General features: G+C 36.1%; 1 protein-coding gene across 1 annotated transcript in view; it reads left to right on the top strand.

Annotated features, from left to right (window-relative positions):
* Positions 1 to 1,467: 1,467 nt before the first annotated feature.
* The window catches only part of BTBD9 (BTB (POZ) domain containing 9), a 113,722-nt gene continuing 90,781 nt past the window's right edge, over positions 1,468 to 24,408 (top strand). The window contains exons 1-6 of the mRNA XM_008941273.1: positions 1,468 to 1,637; positions 7,484 to 7,694; positions 8,785 to 9,148; positions 10,781 to 11,045; positions 13,074 to 13,293; positions 16,186 to 16,305. Of these exons, the coding sequence (XP_008939521.1) occupies positions 1,556 to 1,637; positions 7,484 to 7,694; positions 8,785 to 9,148; positions 10,781 to 11,045; positions 13,074 to 13,293; positions 16,186 to 16,305 (1,262 nt within the window). The 5' untranslated portion in view covers positions 1,468 to 1,555. The remainder of the gene's footprint in view (positions 1,638 to 7,483; positions 7,695 to 8,784; positions 9,149 to 10,780; positions 11,046 to 13,073; positions 13,294 to 16,185; positions 16,306 to 24,408) is intronic.

Below are 24,408 nucleotides of genomic sequence, written 5' to 3'. Positions count from 1 at the left end.
CCCTGGCTGCGTGGGTTTGATGCGCCTGCTCCCCCTCTGTCTCCCCTTGCGCTTTGCAAGACCCTCTTTGTGGGTTTCTGTTTTTTATTTATTTATAAATATAAGTTCAATATTTTAATTCTTTGGAAGTACACACAGCATTTTCACAGGTTCTTCTGGGGTCTTACTGCTTAACTACTCTTGCAAGTTACACACTGCTGTGATTTATTGAAGTTGCTTCTAACTTAGAAGAAGATGACATGTCAGACTTTAAAAAAAAAAAGCAAACAACTCGATGTTAACTTATTAGCAATATGCCTGTGATCTTGCTCGCCCAACAATGTTCTTTGATCGTGTTATTTTCAAAACACAGCATTCAGACCCCCCCCCAAAGCCTTGTGCTGGAATCACTTAATTTTTCATGTGTTCTAAGATTTAATTTTTGCCTACTTACAAGGCAGGTGTTCTGCTTACAAATCTATAAATAAAGTGCTTGAACTGTACTGTTCTGTTGGGGTCTGTTCCTCTTTATCTTAAACCCCAGGAATTTTCATAAATGCCCTTTTAATACATTTTTATAATACAGGCCAATTTGATAAATATGTTACTTGTGGAAATATTTACATATCGCATGTTATTCTCCAAAACTAGGAGATCTTTGTCAAATAGCTGGTTTTGATATGTTGCATTACAGGATAGTTACTTTCTATTTCATGACACTACCTTCTCTTCCCTTGCTCCCTTAAATATATATTTTAAGGAAGATTAGAGTGTCTCCTATCAGAGAATTCATAGATCAAGGTATCATCTGTTTAGCAAATTAGGAACAGTTTATTTTTCTTGTTGGCAGGTTTGATGGGAAGAATAACAATAATTTAGACTTGTTGAGAGAGACTCATTATGTTCGCTGTATACTTAAACAAATAAAGCCTCTATATTTCTGTTTTTCCTTACCCTACACTTTCATTTTGTTTTCCTGTTTGTAAAATTAAAGGCTTACTTCTGCAACTGCCTGAAGTATTGTAAAAAACCCCAACCAACAAGACCCCCCAAACCTTTAGCTAGGCAAGAACACTTAGAGAACTTTGGATATCTAGGGAATGTGTGAGATAGCGTTTGTATAGGCCTGGTTTAATTAGGACACCCACGTGCAAAAATGGTGTTCTCCAGGACATTAATAGCAAAAGGCAGATAGCAAGAATAGCAAGAATGTCAGGATGAAATTTTTGTGGCTTATAATGAACAAGTGAATTTTCCCATCTTTTTGGATGGTTGGAAAAATGGTCAAAATGAAATGTTGATGGCTCAAAAAAAAAAAAAAATTCTAATACCATATTCTAACATTATTAGAAGTTTTCATGTACAGTGTAGGAATTTTTAAATAATTTATTTCCACAAAAATTGTAGCTGAGGAATATGTATCTCGCTCACTTTTGCCATAGGCTCCATGCCCCCAGTTTCTGATGGTATATGTTTTGTGCATTATTTCAGGAAATGGTACAGTTGTTGCTGTGCAGCTGGATGGTGCTGAATAGTGTTTCTATGAGCCTGCTGTTCAGACTTTCTCTTCTTCAAAATGGCGAAGAACCCTAATTTTCAGGAAGCTGGCCATCTGCCTACAGGCTACATCCACTGCAGAGCTTCAGACAGCTTTCCTGGTGAGTGGACCAATATATTTTCTCCAGATTTTAACTGAATGGTTTACTTTTATGCCATTTATAACCAGGTTGTATTGAGTTCATTAATACCTATTTTATGTGTGTGTTAATAAACAATATTCTCTTAGACTGTTGGTCTTTGTACATAGCTTAATCACCTTGAGGGAGGTGATTCTCCCCCTCTACTCTGCTCTGGTGAGACCCCACCTGGAGTACTGCATCCAGTTCTGGAGCCCCCAGTACAAGAGGTGCGTGGACCTGCTGGAGCGTGTCCAGAGAAGGGCCACGAGAATGATCCGAGGGCTGGAGCAGCTCTGCTGTGAGGACAGACTGAGAGAGTTGGGGCTGTTCAGTCTGGAGAAGAGAAGGCTCCGAGGTGACCTTATTGTGGCCTTCCAGTATCTTAGGGGGGCCTACAAGAAAGCTGGGGAGGGACTTTTTAGGATATCAAGTAACGACAGGACTAGGGGGAACGGGGCAAAGCTGGCAGTGGGCAGATTCAGGCTGGATGTGAGGAAGAAGTTCTTCACCATGAGAGTGGTGAGACCCTGGAATGGGTTGCCCAGGGAGGGGGTTGAGGCCCCATCCCTGGGGGTCTTTAAGGCCAGGCTGGATGAGGCGCTGGGCAGCTTGATCTAGTGGGAGGTGTCCCTGCTCATGGCAGAGGGGTTGGAACTGGGGGACCCTTGTGGTCCCTTCCAACCCTGACAGCTTCTGATCTGTTTTAGCAGAGGACTTAGTAGTGTTGGCTGGATGGTTGGACTTGATGATCTTAAAGGTCTCTTCCCACCTAAAGGATCCTATGATTCTATGATTCTAATTTATTCCTGCCCTTCTCTCCTGTGAATGAATGCATGTCTGAGTAGAACAAAACGTTAGCACCACAGCACTTAATAATGGGAATGTGTTCACAGGCTAACAGTGTGTAACTTCCCATTTGCTCTAAGTCAAAAGACTTGATACTAGATTGCTGTTTAGAATGCTGTTGTTCCTTGAATGGTGTGGTTATTTACCATTAGCCAGGGTTAACATCTGCTTTTCTTTTAATCCTCTCACAACAGTAGTGTTGGAGATGAAACTTAAAAGTTCTGTGAATTTCATTTGCTTGATTCTTCATGTTCTGTATGTGTGAATGCCTACTGCACTGATTGTGTTGTGCTTATCGGATACTAAGTATCAGAATGTGTATTCATTTTCCCCTTTCTGTTACAATGTTCACTCATCATCACCTTTGTTATTGTTACTCAGAAGTACAAAGGTACTCCTCTAGTTTTTACTGAAAACTGTGAAAGTTTACAGTTTACTACAGCAAACTGTAACTTAGTAGTTACTGAACTAACTTAATTAGTTCAAGTAAGAACTCCTTTGAGTTCTTACAGGGTGAGAGTATTTACTTGGGTTATACTGTGTGTAAATTGAAATATTTATTAAAAATTCCTGTTTCTTGAGATGTTTAGTTTATTGCACCAGAACTGAGAACAAAATATTTTTGTATAAAAAGATGTGTGTATATTCATTAACAAATCAAACGGTATGTTTTGAGACAGTGTTTGTACCAGGAGCCTTACCTTACACCTACCATGTTCTGTGAGTCTGCGGTAACAGGAAATGTAGTTACAGGAATATTTTTCTGGAATTTATTTAAACATAGCAAAATATTTTATGAAGTATGAAAAATTAAGAATTTATGAATTATGAAAAGTTAAAAGACTTCAAATCAACTAAAAACCAATTCCTATTTCTAGATAAAATAGTGGTGTAAGAGAATTATATTTAAAAACATTCCCTTTGTGTAATTCTGACAAAAATCTGTATTATCTTTCTAGATGCAAACTAAATAATGAAGGAATTAAGTGTTTCAAGGGCATGAAATTATTTGGCCAGTGTTTATAATCCAGACTTATTAAATAACATTTTAAATTCTTGCAATAGTTTCTTTACCTGCATTTATTTTTAAAGTTTCAATAGGGTTATCAGTTATGTAAAAATTTTCCACTTGTTTTGTATATAAAAAAAGGAGAAAAAAAACCCCAAGAAATTATTTCTGTACAATTTCTTAAACTCCTTTCTCTGTGCCTGGTATAAAACCCTGCTCTTCCATGTTTCACTGAAACAGTGCTGCTTTTCAGAGGACTCTTCAGTGACAGCCCAAAAGAGGGAGGCAGTGACTGACTACCAGTCTTTTTATTTCAGCTCTCATGTGAGAGTTGTTTAATAAAGACACCATTGGGGCTTTGCTGTTGTTGCATTTTCTAGATCACGTTTTTGTATGCTGTAACTTGTTATGGATTACTTACTAAGAAGAAATACAGTAAGCTTAAAACAGTGGGGGTTTTGTTGTTGTTTTTCTAGCCATGGCACACATTGTGTAATATAGCTTATTGCCTTATGTAGTAAATACTAAGCTGCTGTTTTCACATGCTCACCTTTGGATGGGGTCTTGGAAGTGATTTGTAGGCCTTTTGACTTAACAGATGTCTTGTGAGGTTGTTGCAGTTGTAATGGTGCCTCAAAGTTTCAGAGAAGAGTTTTGTTTTCTTTTTTTTCTGTGGCACGAACAAAGTTGCAGCATCTGACCCTGAAGCAGTCAATTAGCTCTGAATACCTCCTGGAAGTAGGTTGTGGAGTTGGCAAGAGGCTTGTAAAGGGCTTGGCCTTTTAGTCTGAAGTTGGTTAAGTGTTCCTTGATGGACAGGAAGAGTAAATACCTGCCTTCTGTCAAAGGGGTGAGGTTGTTTGATGACAGATGACAGAGGGATCTTGAGGAAGGATTTTGCCAAGCTCCTGACAGCATCCGCCTCTTTTTTTTTTTATCATAAATACTACTTCAAGTTGCAACTAGAAAAGCTTATGTTTACCTATACAGGGAAGTTGTGAGCTTGCCACAACTAAAGCAGTGTGCTGCTTTCCTACTTCCTCAAACAGGAAATGTGGAGATCGCATCAAGGGTTGACTGAATTTCTAGCGTGAATTAATCCAGTCTGGCAAGATCTGAAGACATGTGTCATTTGGTTTTATATTTTGAAGATAGGACTGCTCTTGCTAGGTTGTTTTATATGGAAAATCCACAGTACAGACAAAACTTGTCTTGGGTATATGTAGTAGTAAAAAAAACCCAAAGTTTTGAGTGCTTCTTCAGTAGGCCAGTATTACCCACAGAGAGCATACAAGGCACGTACATATTTTGATAAAGTTGCAATTTTCCAACGCTGTGTCATTCAAGTATTTGAAAGGCTTCTCAGGCAGAGGCTTACAGCCATCGTTTTGAGTCCTGTGTTCCCTGTGATCAGCATGTTCTTGTTTGCAGCTGTCAGTTTAGAATAGTACATTGTACCCATGATTTGGAGAGCATTAAATGTCAAAACAAATTCATCTTGCGGTGTGCGCACAGGGATTTCTAAATGCCTGCTCTTCTCGCTTGCTGTAGCTCAGGGTCTTGATGTTCATAAGGTCTGCCATCATCAGCTTGTTAGCAAGTGTCCCCAGTTCAGACTTTGTCCTCTTCTATATGCTGATTCTTGTTTAGAGAGACGTTTATGTACCCTTGAGAGGGAAGTGTGCTTTTGATTTTATTTATTTAACCTGTAATGGAAACACTTTTCTCTTGAACTTTTCCCTCTCTTGGCACATGATGACATCCACAGCTACTGGAAGCAAAGCTAGCATGCAGCTGATGGCAATCCCTTATCTTTACTACTTGTACAGTCTCTAAGTTTTATGCAGATAGTATCTGTTCTTATATTGTAGAGATAAGAGTAGATGAAGGTAACAAAGAAGTAGAATGAGGAAAAATGGAATTAAAAATGACAGCATCCGCCTCACTTGCACATGTGCCTGTACTTGCACATGAACAAAATATCGTAGGTGAAATTCCCTAAGCAAAGTCAGAAATAGAAGAAAAACAGTACAGAGTTGCTTGGTAATGTGCATGTAACTCACACATAGTTGAGTTGCCTGATTGTAGTGAATGAAGATCAACAAGAGTAATTATGGACTTGTAAAAGGTACAGAAGTCTTGAAGGAGTAGCAAGGCTTGAGATTTGCAGCTGAGTGACAAATACATCCTTTTGTCTGCTCATTTGGTGTAATAAAAGGTTTTCTATTTTGAGGGCATTTCCATTTTTCTGTTGTCTATAAACTGTCAAATAATTATGTTGTGATACACGGTATTGCTAGTGTGAATAGATGCAGCTGGAGTGATGTGAGCTAAATTCATCTTGCTTGTTACAAAGTAAATGCATCGTGTGTATGTCACTGCAAAGCGTGTCTCTATGTTACTGAAGTGTACTGTTTGGTGCAGAGCTGTCTTAGCTAATTTTAATTAACTAGTGCAAATGGAAGAAGCAGTCTATTATTCTGAAAACCCCATAAAAATTAATTTACTCTCTTGTCAAGGTAGAGGAAGGAGTGTGCAGTTTTCTGTGTGCCCATGGTTAGGGTGCCTCCAGGACCTCGGCCAGTATCGCTGGTACCACGCCGTGATGCCTACACGGGCACACAGCTTCTCAATCAAGTAGCAGAGACAGCCTGAGGAAAGCTGGGGGTTTGTTCCCATTTGTGCTGTGAGCTGTATTACCAGTTTCATATGCTCTATTCTTCCCAAATCTTGTTTTCTATTTCTGTCACTTTTCTGGTTTAAAATCTTTGGGGCTGTGTTTCTACAGCATCTGGATTTTGTGTTAAGCATTTCCAGCTGTGAACAGTACTTAACCTCATATGCATGTGTTTTCTTTTCTTTGTAAGGGTAGAAATGGCTGGAAACATGTATTTTCTCATAATACTTTTAAAATACAGCTTAAAAATGCTCTCTTGTCATGCATTTCACTTGAAAGATTAATATGTTAGCTTTGTGCAGGGTACAGTTTCATGATTTTCCCACTTTTTGTGGTACAGAATCTTTGTTCAGCACTAAGTATTTGGCTGTTTTGAAAAATGCCTAGTCACTGGAGCACAGAAGGTGCCTGTGAAAATAAGGATGGTTATTCACTGAAGTAGCCAACCTCTTTTTATTTAAAAGTAAACAGAAGTGTAACAATAGAAGCTGATTTAAGACTTTGATTCTCCTGTGGATGCCTTTGCCACTGAGACTATAGAATGCCTCTTGCTGAAATAAACCAAAACCAACAAAACTAAACCTCCTGTGAATGAAGAAGTAACAAAATAATTTCATAGATAAATGCATTAGTCATATCTTCTATATGGTACGCTGGTGGACTGTCTCCTACTTTTATAACTTAGAGGTGTTAGGGGATTTATTTTCTTTCATACATGGTGGATCAAGAAAACATCAACAAAATTGAGAGGACAGGGTAATGAAATTGAATTGTACATTTTAAAGTTTTACTCTTTGACACACTTTGTCTGCTGTTTATTAAAAATTATCCTGACTCTTTGTTTTCTCCCAGTTCTGGAAAGCTGATTGGAATTCTTAAAAAACACTGGTTTTTTTAACTCGTCACTGATCTTAGTAGAGATTTGGGAGTTAAGACTATGCTTAACTGGTCAAATTATTTCTTTCAGTATAATTTATGTGTATAAAATTGCTTTCTAATGGTAACTTTAATTAAAACAGTTTAATTTTCAGTTCTTTTCACTGGAAGCTTTTTATTTTAAGTAAATGGATTGACAGAACAACAAGGTGACAGAATGATCTGATATATACTCTCTTGGCTAGATTGAGTCCTGTTCCTGTTGTAAATGAACTTTAATAAAAAACCTCTTGGTTTCATTTTTCATGTAATATATGTTAACTTACGCTAGTAGTTTTTTCCCTAATTGCGGCTTGATCTTTGCCATTTTTTTAGTATTTGTACCCTTTATAATACTGGTTTTCTTCTTCCCTTTAGGCTACCAGTATCACCATCCCTCCAAGATGAGTAACAGCCATCCACTGCGTCCTTACACGGCTGTGGGTGAGATTGACCACGTTCACATTCTGTCGGAGCACATTGGTGCTCTAATGAATGGGGAAGAATATAGCGACGTAACGTTCATTGTAGAGAAAAAACGTTTTCCAGCACACAGAGTCATCCTGGCTGCTAGGTGCCATTATTTCAGGTGAAGTATAGCTTTTTTTGCCAGGCTTACAGGAAATTTTCATGCAGATAAGATAAACATTGTTTTTCTGTGAACTTTTCAGAGTGTAATCATCTGTCCATTGAGTGTGACCTTTACTGTGTGAATGTTTCTCAGCACATCAAATCTTTGTGTCCAGATATAAAAAGATAAATACCATGTCATGATGTTATTCTTTTGACCTTCATTAAATTGGATTTTGAAGGTAGTTGCACAAATTCAAGAGAAAGATTACTTCAGAACAGAAAGCTCTGCTGTAAAATTGTTTTGATTTCTCAGAGTACGGATGGTGTTCTTCTATGAAATATGCTCAGTTAGAATGTTTAATTTTGATGCTTTGGAATCAAGTATTTAAATAGATCTGGCTGATACAGGTTAGAATATATATTTTTAAATGAGGAATAGTATGAATCCAGCTTTTTAAAAAGCTGTGCAGTTTTTGCTCTGAATGTAATTAATAGAACTTCCTGATAATCTTCTTCCAGTTAATTTTGTCAGAGGGATAAGCTAATAACTAAAGTGTGAATGCATATTGTGTTCAAACTACCCTATTGTAAAAAAAATTACATGAGTACTTTGGTTTATTTTTTTTTCTCAAGATTTAGAGTTTGATCAGAATTGCCCTGTGCTGGCTTTAGAGTAAGGAATAGACAGCCAAGAATCCTGAGATTTGCTAATCTGCCACTGCTATTATAGGGGCAAGCTATGTTTCACTTGCTTTCTGAAAATTATTCTTTTTTTTCTTTCTTGCTGGTAGCACTATATTTAAAAAAAAAAAAAAGCTGCAAGTATAATATCTCAATTCCTTCTTTGCAAGCTGTTTTTCAAAGTGGAGATGGAGCAATTGTTGTGTAGGATAAAAACGTGATGCATTAGAATATTATTCTTGTGCAGCTGTTTTCAGAGCAGAGCTGCACTTTAAATGCCAAGGATTAAGGTTTTTCTCTTGTAGATTCTTAAACCATATCCCCTTTGTATTCCCCTTGCTGCAAATAGTAATTTATTCCTTTATCTTTCTACTTTGTCTGGTTTTTATTAGGATGTAAATTTTCAACCTTTATCTTCGTTGTAGAGCATTGTTGTATGGCGGAATGAGAGAATCTCAGCCTGAAGCAGAAATCCCTCTTCAGGACACCACTGCAGAAGCATTTACTATGCTGCTGAAATATATTTACACTGGTCGTGCTACACTACGAGATGAAAAAGAGGAGGTTCTCCTAGACTTCCTAAGTCTAGCACATAAATATGGGTTCCCAGAACTGGAAGATTCCACGTCTGAGTATCTTTGCACAATACTTAATATTCAGAATGTCTGTATGACGTTTGATGTTGCCAGTCTTTATTCCCTTCCCAAATTAACTTGTATGTGCTTCATGTTCATGGATAGAAATGCACAAGAAGTCCTATCCAGTGAAGGCTTTCTATCGCTTTCTAAGGTATATCTTTTGCTTGCCCTTTTTTCCCCAGGAATGTTAATTTTAATCTGTATACAACTTTATGATAAAATACTAATGCGACACCAAATCCAAGTTTATATGTTAGTTAACAGGTATCATTTTATACTAGTGAAACTGTGACAGTTGCAGTTGTTCAAGCCAAGGGGAACTGAAAATCCTGGTGATCTCTTCTGAATATTTTAGGTATTTAATATTGACCAGTCAGTATAGCTAAACATAGTAAATCTGATGGAGTATTCAAAAAGGCTAGAGCAGGCAATTTAATCTTGATCTGTATTTTTTCTCATCTGTTCTTGAAATAATATAACTTGGCTTCTAAATGTTGCCCAGCACATATCAAGTGAAATGTTTAAAGATAACGTAAGGTACTCTGTTCTATTAATTTCTTCATAAAGGCTGCCACAGTGATGGTTAATTTTTCTACTGTATAAGCTAAAGCGTTCTGTAGATTGCTGTGATGTATATTGCTGATTGCCACCACATTTGAAAATTGCATAATACGGTGGCGTTGGAGGGTGTTTTGGTTTTGTTGTGTGTTGGTGGTGTTGTTAGACGCATAAATATTTCTGCCCGAGTCAGGCTGTTCTGTGACATTGAAATTTTCCACTTACTCTGGAGTGCCTTTTGAGGTGGACGTAATAGTGATAGAGTGCTTTCAAGTGGTGTTCACATGAAGCAGAAGAGCATCTTGAGAGAATGATAGTTTGGGGGTTTTTTTAAGTGTTTTTAGTGGAAAAGCTGTGATGGGTCTATTCCTTGAAATAAGTAGAAGACTCTACTTGCTAACTTACTAGTTGTGTGGGAGAAAAATGTTTGTTCTCTCATGTGCAGTTTGTCAAATCTGATCTCTGAGAGCATGTTATCAATAAAGTGAGCCAATGCATTCATCAGGAAGGGCATACTTTGTGACATCTTTGGCATAGCCCGTCCTGGTACATCTGAAAATTGTATCCTTTTCTTAGGCAAACTTATACTTTTTCTGCTAGCTAAGTAAAAATCAAAAAGCTATTAAATTCTTTTTGTTCTCATTTTGTAGCCAGTGGGTTGTCTGTGTGAATAAGAGGAACAGAAGTTTTTACCTGCTCATTCTAACTTGGTACCAAAAGAAAGAGTGAGAGGGGAGAGAGAGGTGGGACAGGAATCCCAAGTAGATAGAAATGGCTGAAAAGGTGATTTCAAGCCACGCTTTATTGTTCTCATCAGTGCTCTTACACCAGCCAGAGTTTAAAGGAATGGACTATACTACCAAATCCCCAAATCTTTTATTGTATTCCAAAGTATATTTGAAGTACTAATTGGAATTAAATTGTTTTGGATAGTTCTCCACACTTCAATTGTGACTTATTTCTTCTAGTGAGTTTTTAATATTACCTGTTACTTACACGATGGATTCTATACTTCTTGAATAAGTAACTAAAACAAGCTATGGTTTCCATTAGTCACTCCTTTGGAGATGATTTTTAATAACTACAAGTTAAAATAGCCAATAATATTCACCTTATTTTTAATTTCCTTTTTTAATGTGTGGTGGTTGTAGTTTGGTTTTTTTTTTGTAATATTAATTTTATTTTTGCTTATTTGGGAGTTTTTTCTTTGTTTTTTCTTTTCCAGGCTGCTCTTCTAAGTATTGTTCTGAGGGACTCCTTTGCAGCTCCTGAGAAGGACATTTTCCAAGCATTGATGAATTGGTGTAAACATAACCCGAAGGAAGACCATGCTGAAATCATGCAAGCAGTACGTCTGCCACTAATGAGTCTAACAGAGCTGCTAAATGTTGTAAGACCTTCTGGATTGTTGTCACCTGATGCCATCCTAGATGCCATTAAGATTCGTTCTGAGAGTCGGGACATGGACCTCAACTACAGGGGCATGTTAAGTAAGCATCAGGGTTTTCTTATTTGGTTGTGGTTTTCTTCCTCACTTAGTCACTATAGTTCTCTGGGGGATATAGTTAATTTTCAGTTTCTATCTATTATTATGTTTTTTAAAAGGTTTAAATAATTAAATACCTTGTTATGTACTGTTCTTTCCATTTCTGTTTCTAAAATAACATCAGTCAACATATTTTCTTCCTTTGTATCTCAGGTATTGCTTGAACGTGAATATTAGTAATAAGAGTGTGTTTTCCTAGAGGAAGGGTTATTTTAATAGAAAAACTTTTTAAAATACGTTAAAAATAAAAATGCATTGGCTGTGGGGTATATTTAAATAGTTTTATGTTGATGGTGACTTTTGTACTTCATGAAGATTTTAATCTTTTCTCCGCTGCTTTTGCTTTTTCTCACACTCTTTACATGCTTGCCCAAATAGTATCATCGAGTCTTCCAAAATTGTATTAATGGAAGCCTAGAAAGTGTGCAAAGCCTTTTGGTTTACTTTTGTCTGTGCTTTCTGGTAATTCAACGAGAATATCTAACACTGAGCTTTAGAAAGATATTGTCAGTTTGCTGTCTAATATGTAATTTACAGAAAGCATTTGCCTCGCAGCGAAGAATGAAGTTAAATGTTCTTTGAGAGCCTGCACTGTAGTCTATGAGTCAAACATCATGAGCACTGAAAATAACTCCTTTCTCAGAGCTGCACCTCCCCTTTGTTCTCTCTTAGAAGTTACAGATATTAATATTTAAAGACAAGTTCAATATTAGGGTATTCTAAAAGCCTTGTTACACAAGGCATTCTGTTGACAGTGCAGTAAATTTGAAAACTTTAAATGGTGTTTTCTGACTTCTTTTTCTGCATACTTATGCTTCAGTAATAATATGCTCCTAATCTCAGAATTTCTAGATTTGACAAAATCACAGCTTTTTAGAGTTGAATTTCCCTGTTTCAATACTAATTCAAGCTCTTGGGACTCTTTCTTTTGTGGAAACATTGGTGACCACATGCAACTTCATAGTTGTATAATTTATGTAGTACTGCTACAGTACAGCTAAAATTTTACGACTTCAAATTCTGTTCTTTAGATGTCAAACTGTTAAAATTCATATATCTGTTGCCAACCTGGCTGAAGAGTTATGCAGCAGTTTTTCATCATTTAGCTTTTGGATCATATTTTCTAGGTTTTCTTCTCAAACAAGACTGTTAAATAAGTCTTTTTAACAGGGTGAATTCATCAAAGTATTGTTTTGTTGTTGGAGTTAGGGATCATTATCCCCAGTTATCTTGATGTAAAGTCTGTTCCTAGGAGGTAGCAGGTTCATTACTGTGAAATTGTGGCATAAAAAAGTTGCATTACCATTTTGGTTCAAAGCCCAATTAGCTTTGCAGGGTATTGGAAGCTTGTATAGCTGTATCACTGTGCACGCCACTCTCCAAATTCATGATGCATCCACAGCTTGAACATTTTGTGATTTTTAGTTTCCTTTTACTAAAAAAGAAAAAAAAAAAAACCAAACCAAACAAAACCAACAATAACCAACCAACGCAACAACAACAAAAACAAGTCCTAGCTGAAATTAGAACAAAGAAGTTGTAAAGAAAGGACAAAAAAATTACTAGATGTATGCTGAGAGGTTGATCACAAGGAGAGACTAAATAGACCAAAACTTTAAAACCAGGAGAAAAGTGATGATTGCATGAGGAAGGTGCAGTAGAATTCTGTAAAATCATGAAAGGTACTTAGACTGTGAATAATATGTAGTAGTAAATTATCACTACTTAGAGCTACTATAAAAGGTCTAGGGGGCATCAAATGAAACACAATGAGGAACGTTTCTAAAATGCCTCTTTGTTTGTTTGTTGTGGTTTTGTTTGTTTGCTTTTTTTTTCCCTTGGGCATGTTTGTGGCCAAGAAAGTATACTAGAAATAAATCTTTGTTCAGTCCTAATACAGTTGATGTTCAGAATATCTAATTTGCAGTACGAGAGTATAAAAATTAAGCAACTATTTCCTTTTTTTTCTTAGTCCCAGGGGAGAATATTGCAACGATGAAGTACGGAGCGCAGGTTGTAAAAGGAGAGCTGAAATCTGCTTTGTTAGATGGGGATACTCAGAACTACGACTTGGATCATGGCTTCTCCCGACACCCCATCGACGACGACTGCCGTTCTGGGATTGAAATCAAACTGGGCCAGCCATCCATCATCAACCACATACGAATACTCCTGTGGGACAGGGATAGTCGGTAGGTGCCAAGCTGACATGAAAGAGAAGGGTGGTGCGTTTTGTACTGGTCATAATATACTAATGTGTAGTATTCAGATGTTCTATAAATAGCATGATCCAGTGTTGGAGGTGACAATGGCAAGCGTTATTTGAAAACACCCTTGTTTTAAATGCAGTTTTGGTTGGTTACACACAAGACCATATTTTGCAATGCTAACCTACCTCATAATATTTCAGTGTATTTTCCGTGTCATTATTAAATAGTTTCTATTACTAGTCAAAGTTGACATAATTGAAATTGTTCTGTATTTGACACTTTTCAGCTGCTTTTGTTTTAGTTAGAAAATAAATATTCTAGTTCTTTTGCAGAAACCATTTTCTTTACATATTGAAGGAATGTCTGTTCAGTTCTTTTCAATAGATTAAAATTCTTAAGGAGTAACACACTTTGACAATAATTCAGAGAAGTCAAAATTTATTTAGAATGTGAACTGCCAACTAACTACAGTAGTTATTTGAAGCCACTTCATGGCTTCTGTCATGGAATGCTTTAGCCAATTTATGCTCAGCTTTTTTAGATGATTACTGAATGCATGAAAGATCAAATTATGTATATTTGAACAACTGAGTGACTGCTTAAGTAGGAAAATTGCAAGGTTCTTTTTATCTGACAAATTGAATGTTAATTTTGTAAATTGCCATGACAAAGACTTTAGAGTTTAATAGACATCTTATTGAGGTATTTATAAGGAATTTCTATTAAAAACAGTAAAACTACCTATTTAAACTTTTACCACATTATTTTCTAATAAAAGATTAATTTTATATTACTTCTAGGAATTCAGAATTGCAAAATAGTTGCGTTTTGTTTTCTAAACTAGCAGTCTTACTTTGGAACAGGGTGTGCTAATGTTTTATTGATTTTTATTTTTGTTTGTTGTAAATTATTTTTAAAATATGAATTTACAGTTATTAATAATGAAAAACAAACAGAATTAATTTTTAGCTATTTAATTGTTTCAAGTAAGTTCTTCTGATTCAGTTCAGCTGAAATTTATGCTTCTCATCTATTCCTTTTGGAAAGATTGCAGAAAGAAAGGTACACGAAACTATTTCATACAATATTATACTACTTGTTCTAGATCAACCAAATTTATAAACTGCTTATCAACTGATTTTATAAAATTTGAAAAAGTATCAGAGGTGCATTAGTAATTAGGAGTTCTCTAGCAGTTTTTAGAGGGCTTGGTGACTGGTAGAGTGCCTCTCATCTGTAAGGCATACATTTGCAGTTCTGAAACTCAGGGAAAAACCATTCACTTTGGGATAACTTATTAAAAAAAATTATCTGTTGCTTGGTATCCTTTGCTCTTCCTTTGAAATTTGGAGGAAAAAAAAGTTGTTGCTGGCAGAGTATCAGACAAGTTGGAACTCTTCTTCAGGGTTTTAAGACTTCATAAAATACTGACAGCCTAGTCATATATGATCTAGTGTGCATCATCCTGAGTTGTTTTGGTTTTCTGAGGAAAGTTTGTTATTGGGCTTTCTTTTGCTTCTTACTGGGTACAGTACCTGAATTGTCAGGTTTTTTCCTCCTAGCTTTTCCTCAACTAAGACAAATGGAAAAGGAACCATTTGGAGTATTTTGTCGGGTTTTGGGCTTCTCAGTATACTGAATGCGTGCTTACTGGAGTGAATTCAGTAGGACAGCAAGATGATGAGGACTTGAGCATGCAGTATGTACAAGGAGGTGCTCAAAGAACTTGCTGTTTTAAGAGAAAAGGGCTTAGAAGCAGAACTTAGTGCTGCCTTCACCTGTTTAATGGAAGAATATTGAGAATATAGGTCCAGACTCCTCTTCCAGCTGCGTGCTGAGAGGGCAAAGAGCAGTGGACAAAACCAACAAGATAAATTCCTATTAAATATTAGAGAAGGATTTCTCAGTGGTGTAGCTGAACTTGAGAAGAGTTTGCCCAGAGAGGTTATGCATATCAGCCATTGGAGGTATGTGGAACTTTTCCAGCCAAGACTTAAGGAACTTGCTGTAACATTGTCCTCACTTTTTCTAGAGATCCTCTCCAACCTGTATAGACTTTTAGTCTAAGAATTACCAGCCACTTAACCTGCATCTTTCTCATGAGATACATGAATAACGTCTTCAAAAGAGATGTTTTAGTAACTGTACAGGCTATGGTGTCTTCTTATTGAACATCTCTTTTAAACTCCTCATTTGTTTTAACTGTGTGAAGCTCTGTTCTACTGGATATCTTTATACATATAGTTACATACTTAACAGAACCAAATACAAACTAAAAAGTGTGTTTTGCACTTCTAGTCTAGAGATCTTATTAACAGGTGAATCTTAGGTACAAAAGTGCTAAGCAGACTAGGTCTACAAATTACCTCTGAAGAAAATAACGCTATCCTTAGAAAAATAAAAGGCATAGTGTTGTGTATGATAATGGAAGTGTGTTTTTGAGATAGTTATATTTGCCTGGTACCTTCAGAAACAAACAAACAAAAAATCACAATCTTTTTGTGTGGCTACAAATTTACATTAGTCTAGATGTGAGAATCTCTAAATTCTCACCACACAGAGGACAATTAGTAGCATTGGATTCAAACTGCTCAAACTCTAAAGTACTGGAGCCTAGTTCTGTCAGATATGCTTAGGCTAATAATAATGACTCAGGTCATTCTGAAAACATGTCTTAACGTAACTGCATGTGAATTTATTTTCAAAACTAGTTGGAAAATAGAGAACTCATTTAGATATCTTAGGTATAGGTCTGTGGGTAGGAACAAGTAGCATTCTTTTCAGCACAACTGAAAATTCAGAAGAAAGTGTAAAGTTTAGTACCTAAAATGTGTCTGCTTGTATTCTAACCAGTGTTTTTTTGATAATCCATAGGTCTTATTCCTACTACATTGAGGTGTCCATGGACGAGTTAGACTGGATTCGGGTTATCGATCACTCTAAATACCTCTGTCGGTCCTGGCAGAACCTGTATTTCCCTGCCCGGGTCTGCAGGTGAGTTCATCAACATGATGTTGCGTGGCCATCATGAAATAATGTAGGCACCAGAATAAGCTGCTGGATTTGGCTACTGCATCGTGTATTTCTGATAATGTACAACAGGCATAACTTTCAGCTATCTTAAGAAAAAAGATAATTTATCTATCTTGGTGGATGCTTTTTTGATGTAAATATAGGTGATCAATTGCAAGCATCCTGTTTTGAAAACTGCTGCTTTGGTCACTAACAACATATCTCTTTCCTTTTATGGAAAATGGAAAAGATAAATTATTTATCTCTGATTTATCTCTTTCTTTTTGACTGCCAAAATATTTCAAATGTGTTTACATACTTGGTGTAGAACTTGGAAATGTATTTTTTAAAGTATATTGTATATATTTTCTGCTGTTGCATTGAAAAAGTGTTTTAAAAAGTTGTGAGACAGTGAAAAAGGAGATTGAGGATTAAGGAGGTCTGAGCAATGCTTTGTGTAAACCAAAGCAGCTGGATGGCTTTAATAATTTTTAAGGTGATGATGTCTCTTTACTGTAAGTGCTGGGAATTCTGGAAGAAGCTTATAAACCCATCAAACTTGAATTGAGCTCATTGATAGAGAGGCCACAGTCTGTAGATTTCAAAGATGTTATCATCACTAGGTTTTGGGTCAAAGACCCAAAGAGGAAATGCCTTGTACTGTAATAGTAATTCTGTAGACACAACCTTTTTAACCAGCACAGCTGCTCTTGGAATTCCCAGGGAGGGGAAGAAGTGCATCTTTTTCCCAAAGCACAACCTCTTTCTCTGATCTTTAGTGCTCTGCTATATGGGATTGCTGGCAAGCAGTGGTAGTCTATGGGAAAAGAGTCTGCTGGGTCATTTGTGTGTCTCTACTTCTTAGATAAGTCTTTCCCAGCCTCCCTGTTGTTTAGTAAGTTCATACTGAATGTAAGAGACTTGAAATTTATTTTCCCTGATAAAAACAAATACATTTTCACCTTTCCCCTGTTGGTTTTATGATTCTGATTTTTATCATTTTCTTTATGAAATGGTTGGTGCTGTCCTTTAAGTTTGTGTGTGTATCTGATAAATTTTTGCCTAAAGTTGTCTGTGATAACTCATCTAGCAATGATGAAGTGCCTCATGGAGTTTGTAGATGTGTTGGATTCCCTGGGGTTGTTTTGTGTGTGTGTGTGAAGCTGGTGCAAAGTGAACAGGAAGGCTCTTTGTAGCCTTGTACTGAAAGTGCAGAGAGGGAAGAGTAGTAAATGTTACTCCACAGTTTTAAGTGGTACCTTACTCTTTTTTTGGCACAAAAGAACTTTTTGTACATTCTGGCTCTCCAGTGATCTCTTAATCCTCTGTGAGTGAGTTGCTCTCTGTTGGAGGAGTAGTTTGTCAGTAGAGACTTCATTTCATGTGGTGTTGCTGTATGCATACCTATATATTTTTCTGCTTAAATGCATGCACAAGCACACCTGGAAACCTCCCCCTTGAAGTTTTATTTTAGCAGGTACTTGAAGTATACAGTTGTCCAGGTAACTACAGCACAGATTTCCTTATCACACAGTCCTTATGCTTCTAATTTTTCCTGTTCTGCCACACAACTCCCAGTAAACCTGTTATTTTCTATAAATCTCTGTACCTCATTATCCTATCCACAAAGTGGATATTGTGTGGAGGTGCAGCTACTTTGAAGAGTGAGTGAGAGAACTAAAGAGAAAGCCATGTAGCAGCATGTTTCTGAGTACTTATTGTAACTATTGTGAAAAGGAGCAGGAACCTGAAGGCAATAAAAGTTCTCAGCTGTGAGTCAACATGATAATTCAGGGTAGTTTAGAGAAGGCTGTTCTGTAATCTCTCTTTACATCAGTGAATTGAAGCCTACGTAGTAAGAGTGCATGTGCTAGTCAAAACTAAAAGTACTGTACATATAATTTACTGTTCTTATTATGGATTTTTTTCCTGTAAATAATAAGAAAAAGCTGTTTTAAATGTAATTAGAGACTTAAAATTGCTGACAAATTTTTGAGGAGTTCCACTTTCAGAACTTATTTATTGATTTATATTAATATAAATAGTTAGAACTAACTTGAAGGTTGGCTCTTTGATTAGGATTTTGGACCAGGTAACGGCCCAAAGAGAGGCTTTGAGTGGGAGAGGCTATATGCACATCCTTATTTGAGACTTATTTATCTGGCTTTTCATTAGTACTCTGTTTAGGAAGAAGTAAGGAAGTAGTACTCAAATTTTTTTATCTGCCTCTAATTTCAAGTTTTTGTGATTAAGTATTTGAAGTAGTTCTGTTTACTTAAATGAATTAAACTAGTTATCTCTAGGATGCTAATACATAAAAAACAAAAATTCTAAAATATTTAGCAGTTTTTTGTCAACTGAAAAAGAAATAATCTCCAGTGTTGTGAGCACAGATTTAAAATATGAGTTGATATGAGGTTGTCAGAAGGTGCTTTTTTAATAGATGATATTCTGTTTTTACAGATAAGTTATTCATGCTTATTAAAGGATGGATATGTTTTGAGAGTTTATGCCCTGTCTAGAAAGAGATTAACAGTTTATCAACAGATATTGAAAAACCCCACATTTATTTCATTTGAAGATGTAAATGCCTACCCCATTTTTAAAGGAAGACTATAATCATAGAATCATAGAATCCTTTAGGTTGGAAGAGACCTTTAAGATCATCAAGTCCAACCATTGAGCCAATAGGGCTCTAAAGTCCTCTGCTAAAACAGATCAGAATCTGTCAGGGTTGGAAGAGACCATAATGTAACTCAACAAATCCCTCTCATTTATTAACAGTAGGTTAACCAATACATTCATTACATCCCAAACTAGTTATCTTTTCATATTGTGCTCAATGCTGCTTTCTATTATATACCCTTGAGTCAGTGTGGTAATTTGCACTGCCAAAATTTTCCTCTTAATGAACAACCAGTAGAGAGGAGTGCATTGCATGCATCATGCTTTGCTCTGCCTTCTTGTTAGTAGTTCTAACACTTAATCTCTTTCTGTCCTAGTAATGCAGAGTTATCTTTTTGCAAACAACCACTTAGGGAACCATGCAGCAATTTCTTAAAAGATTTGCATGCATTTTCAGCCAAATATGATGGACAAGTATCTTTCACAGTGCAATTTCTTGCCAGCATAGGTTTGAGATAGGTGGTGGTTTGGGTTTTTGTCACAGTTTTATAGTTTAAATGTTTTATTTTAGCTCAGAGTTCTTTATGACGTCACTGTGTAGGGTGGTGTTTTGAGGAGAAACAAAAAATTGAAGACCAGGGTCTCTGTTTTTTTAATTTTTATACACTAGGGACTGTTTTTTCATTTACACATCTTTTTTCAAAGCAAAGGAGTAGAACATGATAGATTCTGTACACGTTGTCGAAGGACAGCCTGTTCGTGTCTGATACACTAGAGCAATTGTTCAAACAGATTATAAAGAGAATGTGAGCCCTGTAATATTAGGCAAGGTTAGTTGCCTTTTTGAGTTGCTTTTCTCACAAATATTAGTTATGCAAGGTGAGAGCTGTCAAGGGCTGAACTAATGTGTTCACCAGAGGTTTAAGAAGCTATTCAAATATTTCCATGGGCATAAAAAATTGATGGAGTTTATTTACTATTTGTATGTGTGCAGGTTGGTTTTTTGTTAGATTTTTTGAAAACCTTTCACTTTTCTCTTAAATGAATCTATCCATTTTCAAATCTACAATCAATGCTTCTGACTGGCTGGGAAAAAGAAAAAAAGTAACCTTCTGGCAATTAATTCTTAAAAAAAAGTAATTTAGGCCACAATGAACTAAGACCAGTTCGATCTCCTAAAGTAATTTATTGTATTATGTGTAATGTAGTCTCTGTCATGACTTTGATTTTATATATATATATATAAATATATATCTCATTGTGGAATATTCACAGCAGTGTAAGAGTTAGGGCCATTATTGTGCTTCCCATGAAAGGTAATTTGCACTTGGCAAAGCATGTACCAAGTCATCCAAATAAATTAGGCAGAATCAAGTAAATGACGTGATAGGTTTATTTACACTGTTCTTCTTCCTGTTACTTGGCTTCTCCAGTCTATGTGTTAATAGGTTCAGCATAACTTTTGCCAGCCATAACCTTTGTCTAGATTAATAGATGTAAAATGAAAGGGCCATGTCCAAAGACTATGAAATTACATAATGAAAAGGAGATGAGAAGATAGTTTATGCTTTTTTCACACACAGAAGGTGATTTATTTGTGATTTGTAGGGTGTAATCCCTGATTTAGATATACAAGCAAGATTATTTCTCAGGCATCAAAGTTTAGTGTAAAAGGTTAGAGGGTATTGCTGCATTTTGAAGTGGTTGAGGGTTTTTTTTATAAGAGAAATGCTAGGTAGAATACCTGGGCTTTTTATTGACTCAGTTAATAGTCAATAGTTCAGACACTTACATTTTGCTTTAAATGCTTTTAAAAGAAATTATTCCACCACAATTAAAAATTGAACTGCCATATACACTATGCAGAACAAGTAAATGCAAAAACAGGATCACAGGGTAATTTTTTCTTTTTTACAATGGTACTGTATTTTGTTTAGAATTTCTTTTGGTCCTAGTTTGATTATTTGCACTTAGCGATTTTCCTGTAGAGCTGAAGACTTTGTTTAGAGGGAAGATGGGAGACAGAAGACAGTCATGTAAGCAGTTCCCTGGCAAAGTTTTTCAGTATGAGGGTGACAGACCCCTGGAATAGGTTGCCCAGACAGGTGCTGGAGGGACATTCAGGATCAGGCTGGATGAAGCTTTGAGTAGCTTGATCTAGTTTGAGATATCCCTACTTATTGCAGGGGAGTTGGACTAGATGACCTTTGGAGGTCCCTTCCAGCCCAGACGTTCTATGATTCTATGAAAGTTAGGAGCAACTGTCAGCTTCATAGTTATTCCAGCTTCTACTTTTAATAGTTTGTCAATGTAGAAGAGAATGCTTGTGTATTTGTCTTCCTTGTTGTTGTGTCCTCTTTCATATATATAGGACTTGATCAATCTGTAGTCCTGACAATGTTGGGTTGTGTTGTGTTTCAAGAAATCAGTGATAAAAATCCTAAAACTGCTGCTTTGTAGGGTGTTTTTTAACCCATGTGAATATCAGTTTGAATATGAGTAAGCATCAATTGTTCATTACAAAAAAATAAAGACTTTCAAATTGAGGTAGCATTTAGAGCTGTGATTCTAAGCCACAGCTCTTTTTTCAGAATAAGAAAGTAAAAATACATGAATACAAGTGAATGTTAATACCTCTAAAGATCCTTAAACAGACAACGCTGTTTTCTGTTTTATCCTTCTCAATTTCTTCATCCTTTAATTTTTGTTTTGAAGCTTCATTTTTTAAGCTTTGTCCCAGATCACAAAATTGTAATTGTTTTAATGAAGCACTTCAAAGAAAATGAAAAATTTTGAAGTCTCAAAATAAGTCAGGTGTAGCCACAAGGTGTCACTATAATAAAAGTTTAAAAGATTTTTTTTCTGTTTATACTCTTAGTGAAACTGTTATTCCTCGTATACGTTAAGCTTGTGTACTAAACTTCCCATATTTAAGGAATCATTCTGGCTTGCTGTTTTTACTAGAGACAGAGCAGAGATGGTACATTAAAACAGAAGGAAATGCTCAATTAATTCCATGTTTCATCTGACATTGGATAATACCAGTTTCTAACTTGGGGAGTATTTGCCTAACCAGACCAATTAATAGCTTGAAAGGTAATACTATTTGGTCAGTAATACCAGAATTTGAAAAAGATAATGAAAGACTTCAATTTTTATCTGCATTTGCTGCTATTTTATTGTTTTAGCTCTTCTTAAGACATTGTGACAGAGGAGATTTAGATTGGCTATCAGGAAGAATTTATTTCCTGAAAGAGTGGTGAGGCACTGGAACAGGCTGCCCAGGGAGGTGCTGGAGTCACTGTCCCTGGAGGGGTTCAGAAAACGTGTAGATGTGGCACTTCAGGACATGGTTTAATGGTCATGGTGGTGTTGGGTTGATGGTTGGGCTTGATGATCTTAGAGGTCTTTTCCAGCCTTAATGATTCTATAATGTGACTAATCAAAAGGAAATAGTAATTAAATATTAATACGTATTTTTGGTGTGTGTGTTTCTGTTAGAGGAACTGATGGATGCCTGTGGAATAATGCTGTAAATGTGGGAAATTATTTAAGCATATTATTTTTCTTGTTTTTTAATTTGCTTTAAATCAAAAAAAGTTGAGGTTTTCTAATACTAGTAGATTGAATTAGTAGTGATATTATACGTCTCAAGTGCTCCATGTTTCCCTTGAAAGTACTTGGCTGCTATAAAATTGACAGTGTAGAATTATTTTTACTTTAGAAGGTGTACTTGCATATTACATGTATTTATCAGTGCAGAGAGAATTCCTTGTCTTTTATTAAGCATTGAAGTTATTGGGTGGGTTTTTTGTTCAGTGATTCCAAAATTTTTGCTACTAATGATTACACCATTGTAATCCTCTGCCTGATTGACACAAATTGTATACCCTGTCTCCTAAGCATTGAAAAAAGCAAACTGTAAAAAGAGTAAATGTTTGAGTATTAATGCAGTTCTAAACTAAGTAGTATTGGCAGTTGTGCACATGTGAAGAGATGTGATTTTCAAGTATAGGCTATAGACTTTTTTTTTTTAAATTCTGTCCTTGGTTAAGCAGCCTCAGATACTTATGCTTTATACTGATGATGATGTAGTCATTTAATTTTTCTTTCCTCTTGGAAGTCACTCATTGAAATTAGCTACTGATTAAACAGCAGTATCTCACTTTCAGCCTCACCAGTAGGAGTCTGATATCCTTATAGGTAGCAGATACTCATTTTGCAGTGTTCCTGTGCTTGGTGGAAAGTTAGTGGATAGTAATTTACCAAAAGGAGTTCCAAGCGTGGTTCCATTTAAGATGTTGAAACAAGTGAGGAGTTAACTCTTGAGAAAAAAAACAATTGAAGCCCTGTCCCAGGTCCTTGAAATAAGCTGAGGAGAAAGCAGTGTCTGCAGATCTAATTTAGCACTGGCTTTTTTAAGCAAGTAATTTTGCATATTCTCCCCTCCCCCAGCACAGAATGGTGGTGTTCTGAAAAGCATGCAGACATCCAAAAGAAGCTTTTGAGCATTGTTTTAACTTAAAATGCAACCTTACTGCATTACTGACCTAATTGAAATACATGACTGGAGCTCTCATAAAGCCTTCAGTCAGTCTGAAAAGCATTTGAAAAATTTTTCATCAGGTAGTCATTAATATCCTTATGAAAGGGCTTCTTCCAAACGGAATGATTAAACTTGGGCAACTGAAACCATCTTTACCTTAGATGCCACACTTGAGAAATGCAGATGGTTACATAGGCAACATGTTTATTAGTTATTTTATTTGTCCTGTGCTTTGGGAAGCGTTGACTGTAGTGTAAATATTTTATTTCTAACTGTGCAGATATGCTGACCTTTCAGAGTTTAGGGGAAAAAAAAACCAACAAACCAACCAACCTTGCTGCACAATGCAAATTAGCTTTTCTTCATTTCTGGATAACTGAAACCTTAAATCTTTTTCTAATGCTAATACTGTATGCAATACAGTGATGATGTGATGTCCAGAGATAAGTAAAAACTATCTTGGTTTGTGTTACAAAAACATGATTAGAAGAAAGCAGTTTGGCATGTCACGCCAGACCTTTGAGAGTTTTCACTGATGTTATTTTCACAAATCAATTTTCACTGCAGGCATGCTTTTTTTTTTTTTTTGGGAGAGGATTGGGGAGAAGAGCTAATCACTTTTCTGCTAGAAAGTGATAATATTGAGGCATCTCTGTTGGCATGTTTCTATTACCTTGTTTTTTAACTTTGTGAAATACAAGGAAATTATTTCTTGAGGTCTCCATTTTAGTGGCTATATGCTGCTTGATTATCTTTCTATGTATCAGTGTATATATCAGTGTATACATCTTTTTCCCCAGTATATGTTCAATTTAGCAGTTTTTTCTTTTCCTAAGATAAGGTGATAGTCTCAGATTTTTCAAACTATGTAGATCACCTGCACAGGATCAGGAAAACTATTGCCTTGTCTGGGA

Source organism: Merops nubicus, unplaced genomic scaffold (assembly GCF_000691845.1).
Source record: "Merops nubicus isolate BGI_N331 unplaced genomic scaffold, ASM69184v1 scaffold10345, whole genome shotgun sequence".
Taxonomy (NCBI): Eukaryota; Metazoa; Chordata; class Aves; order Coraciiformes; family Meropidae; genus Merops; species Merops nubicus.
This window is presented reverse-complemented; position numbering and strand designations above follow the sequence as displayed.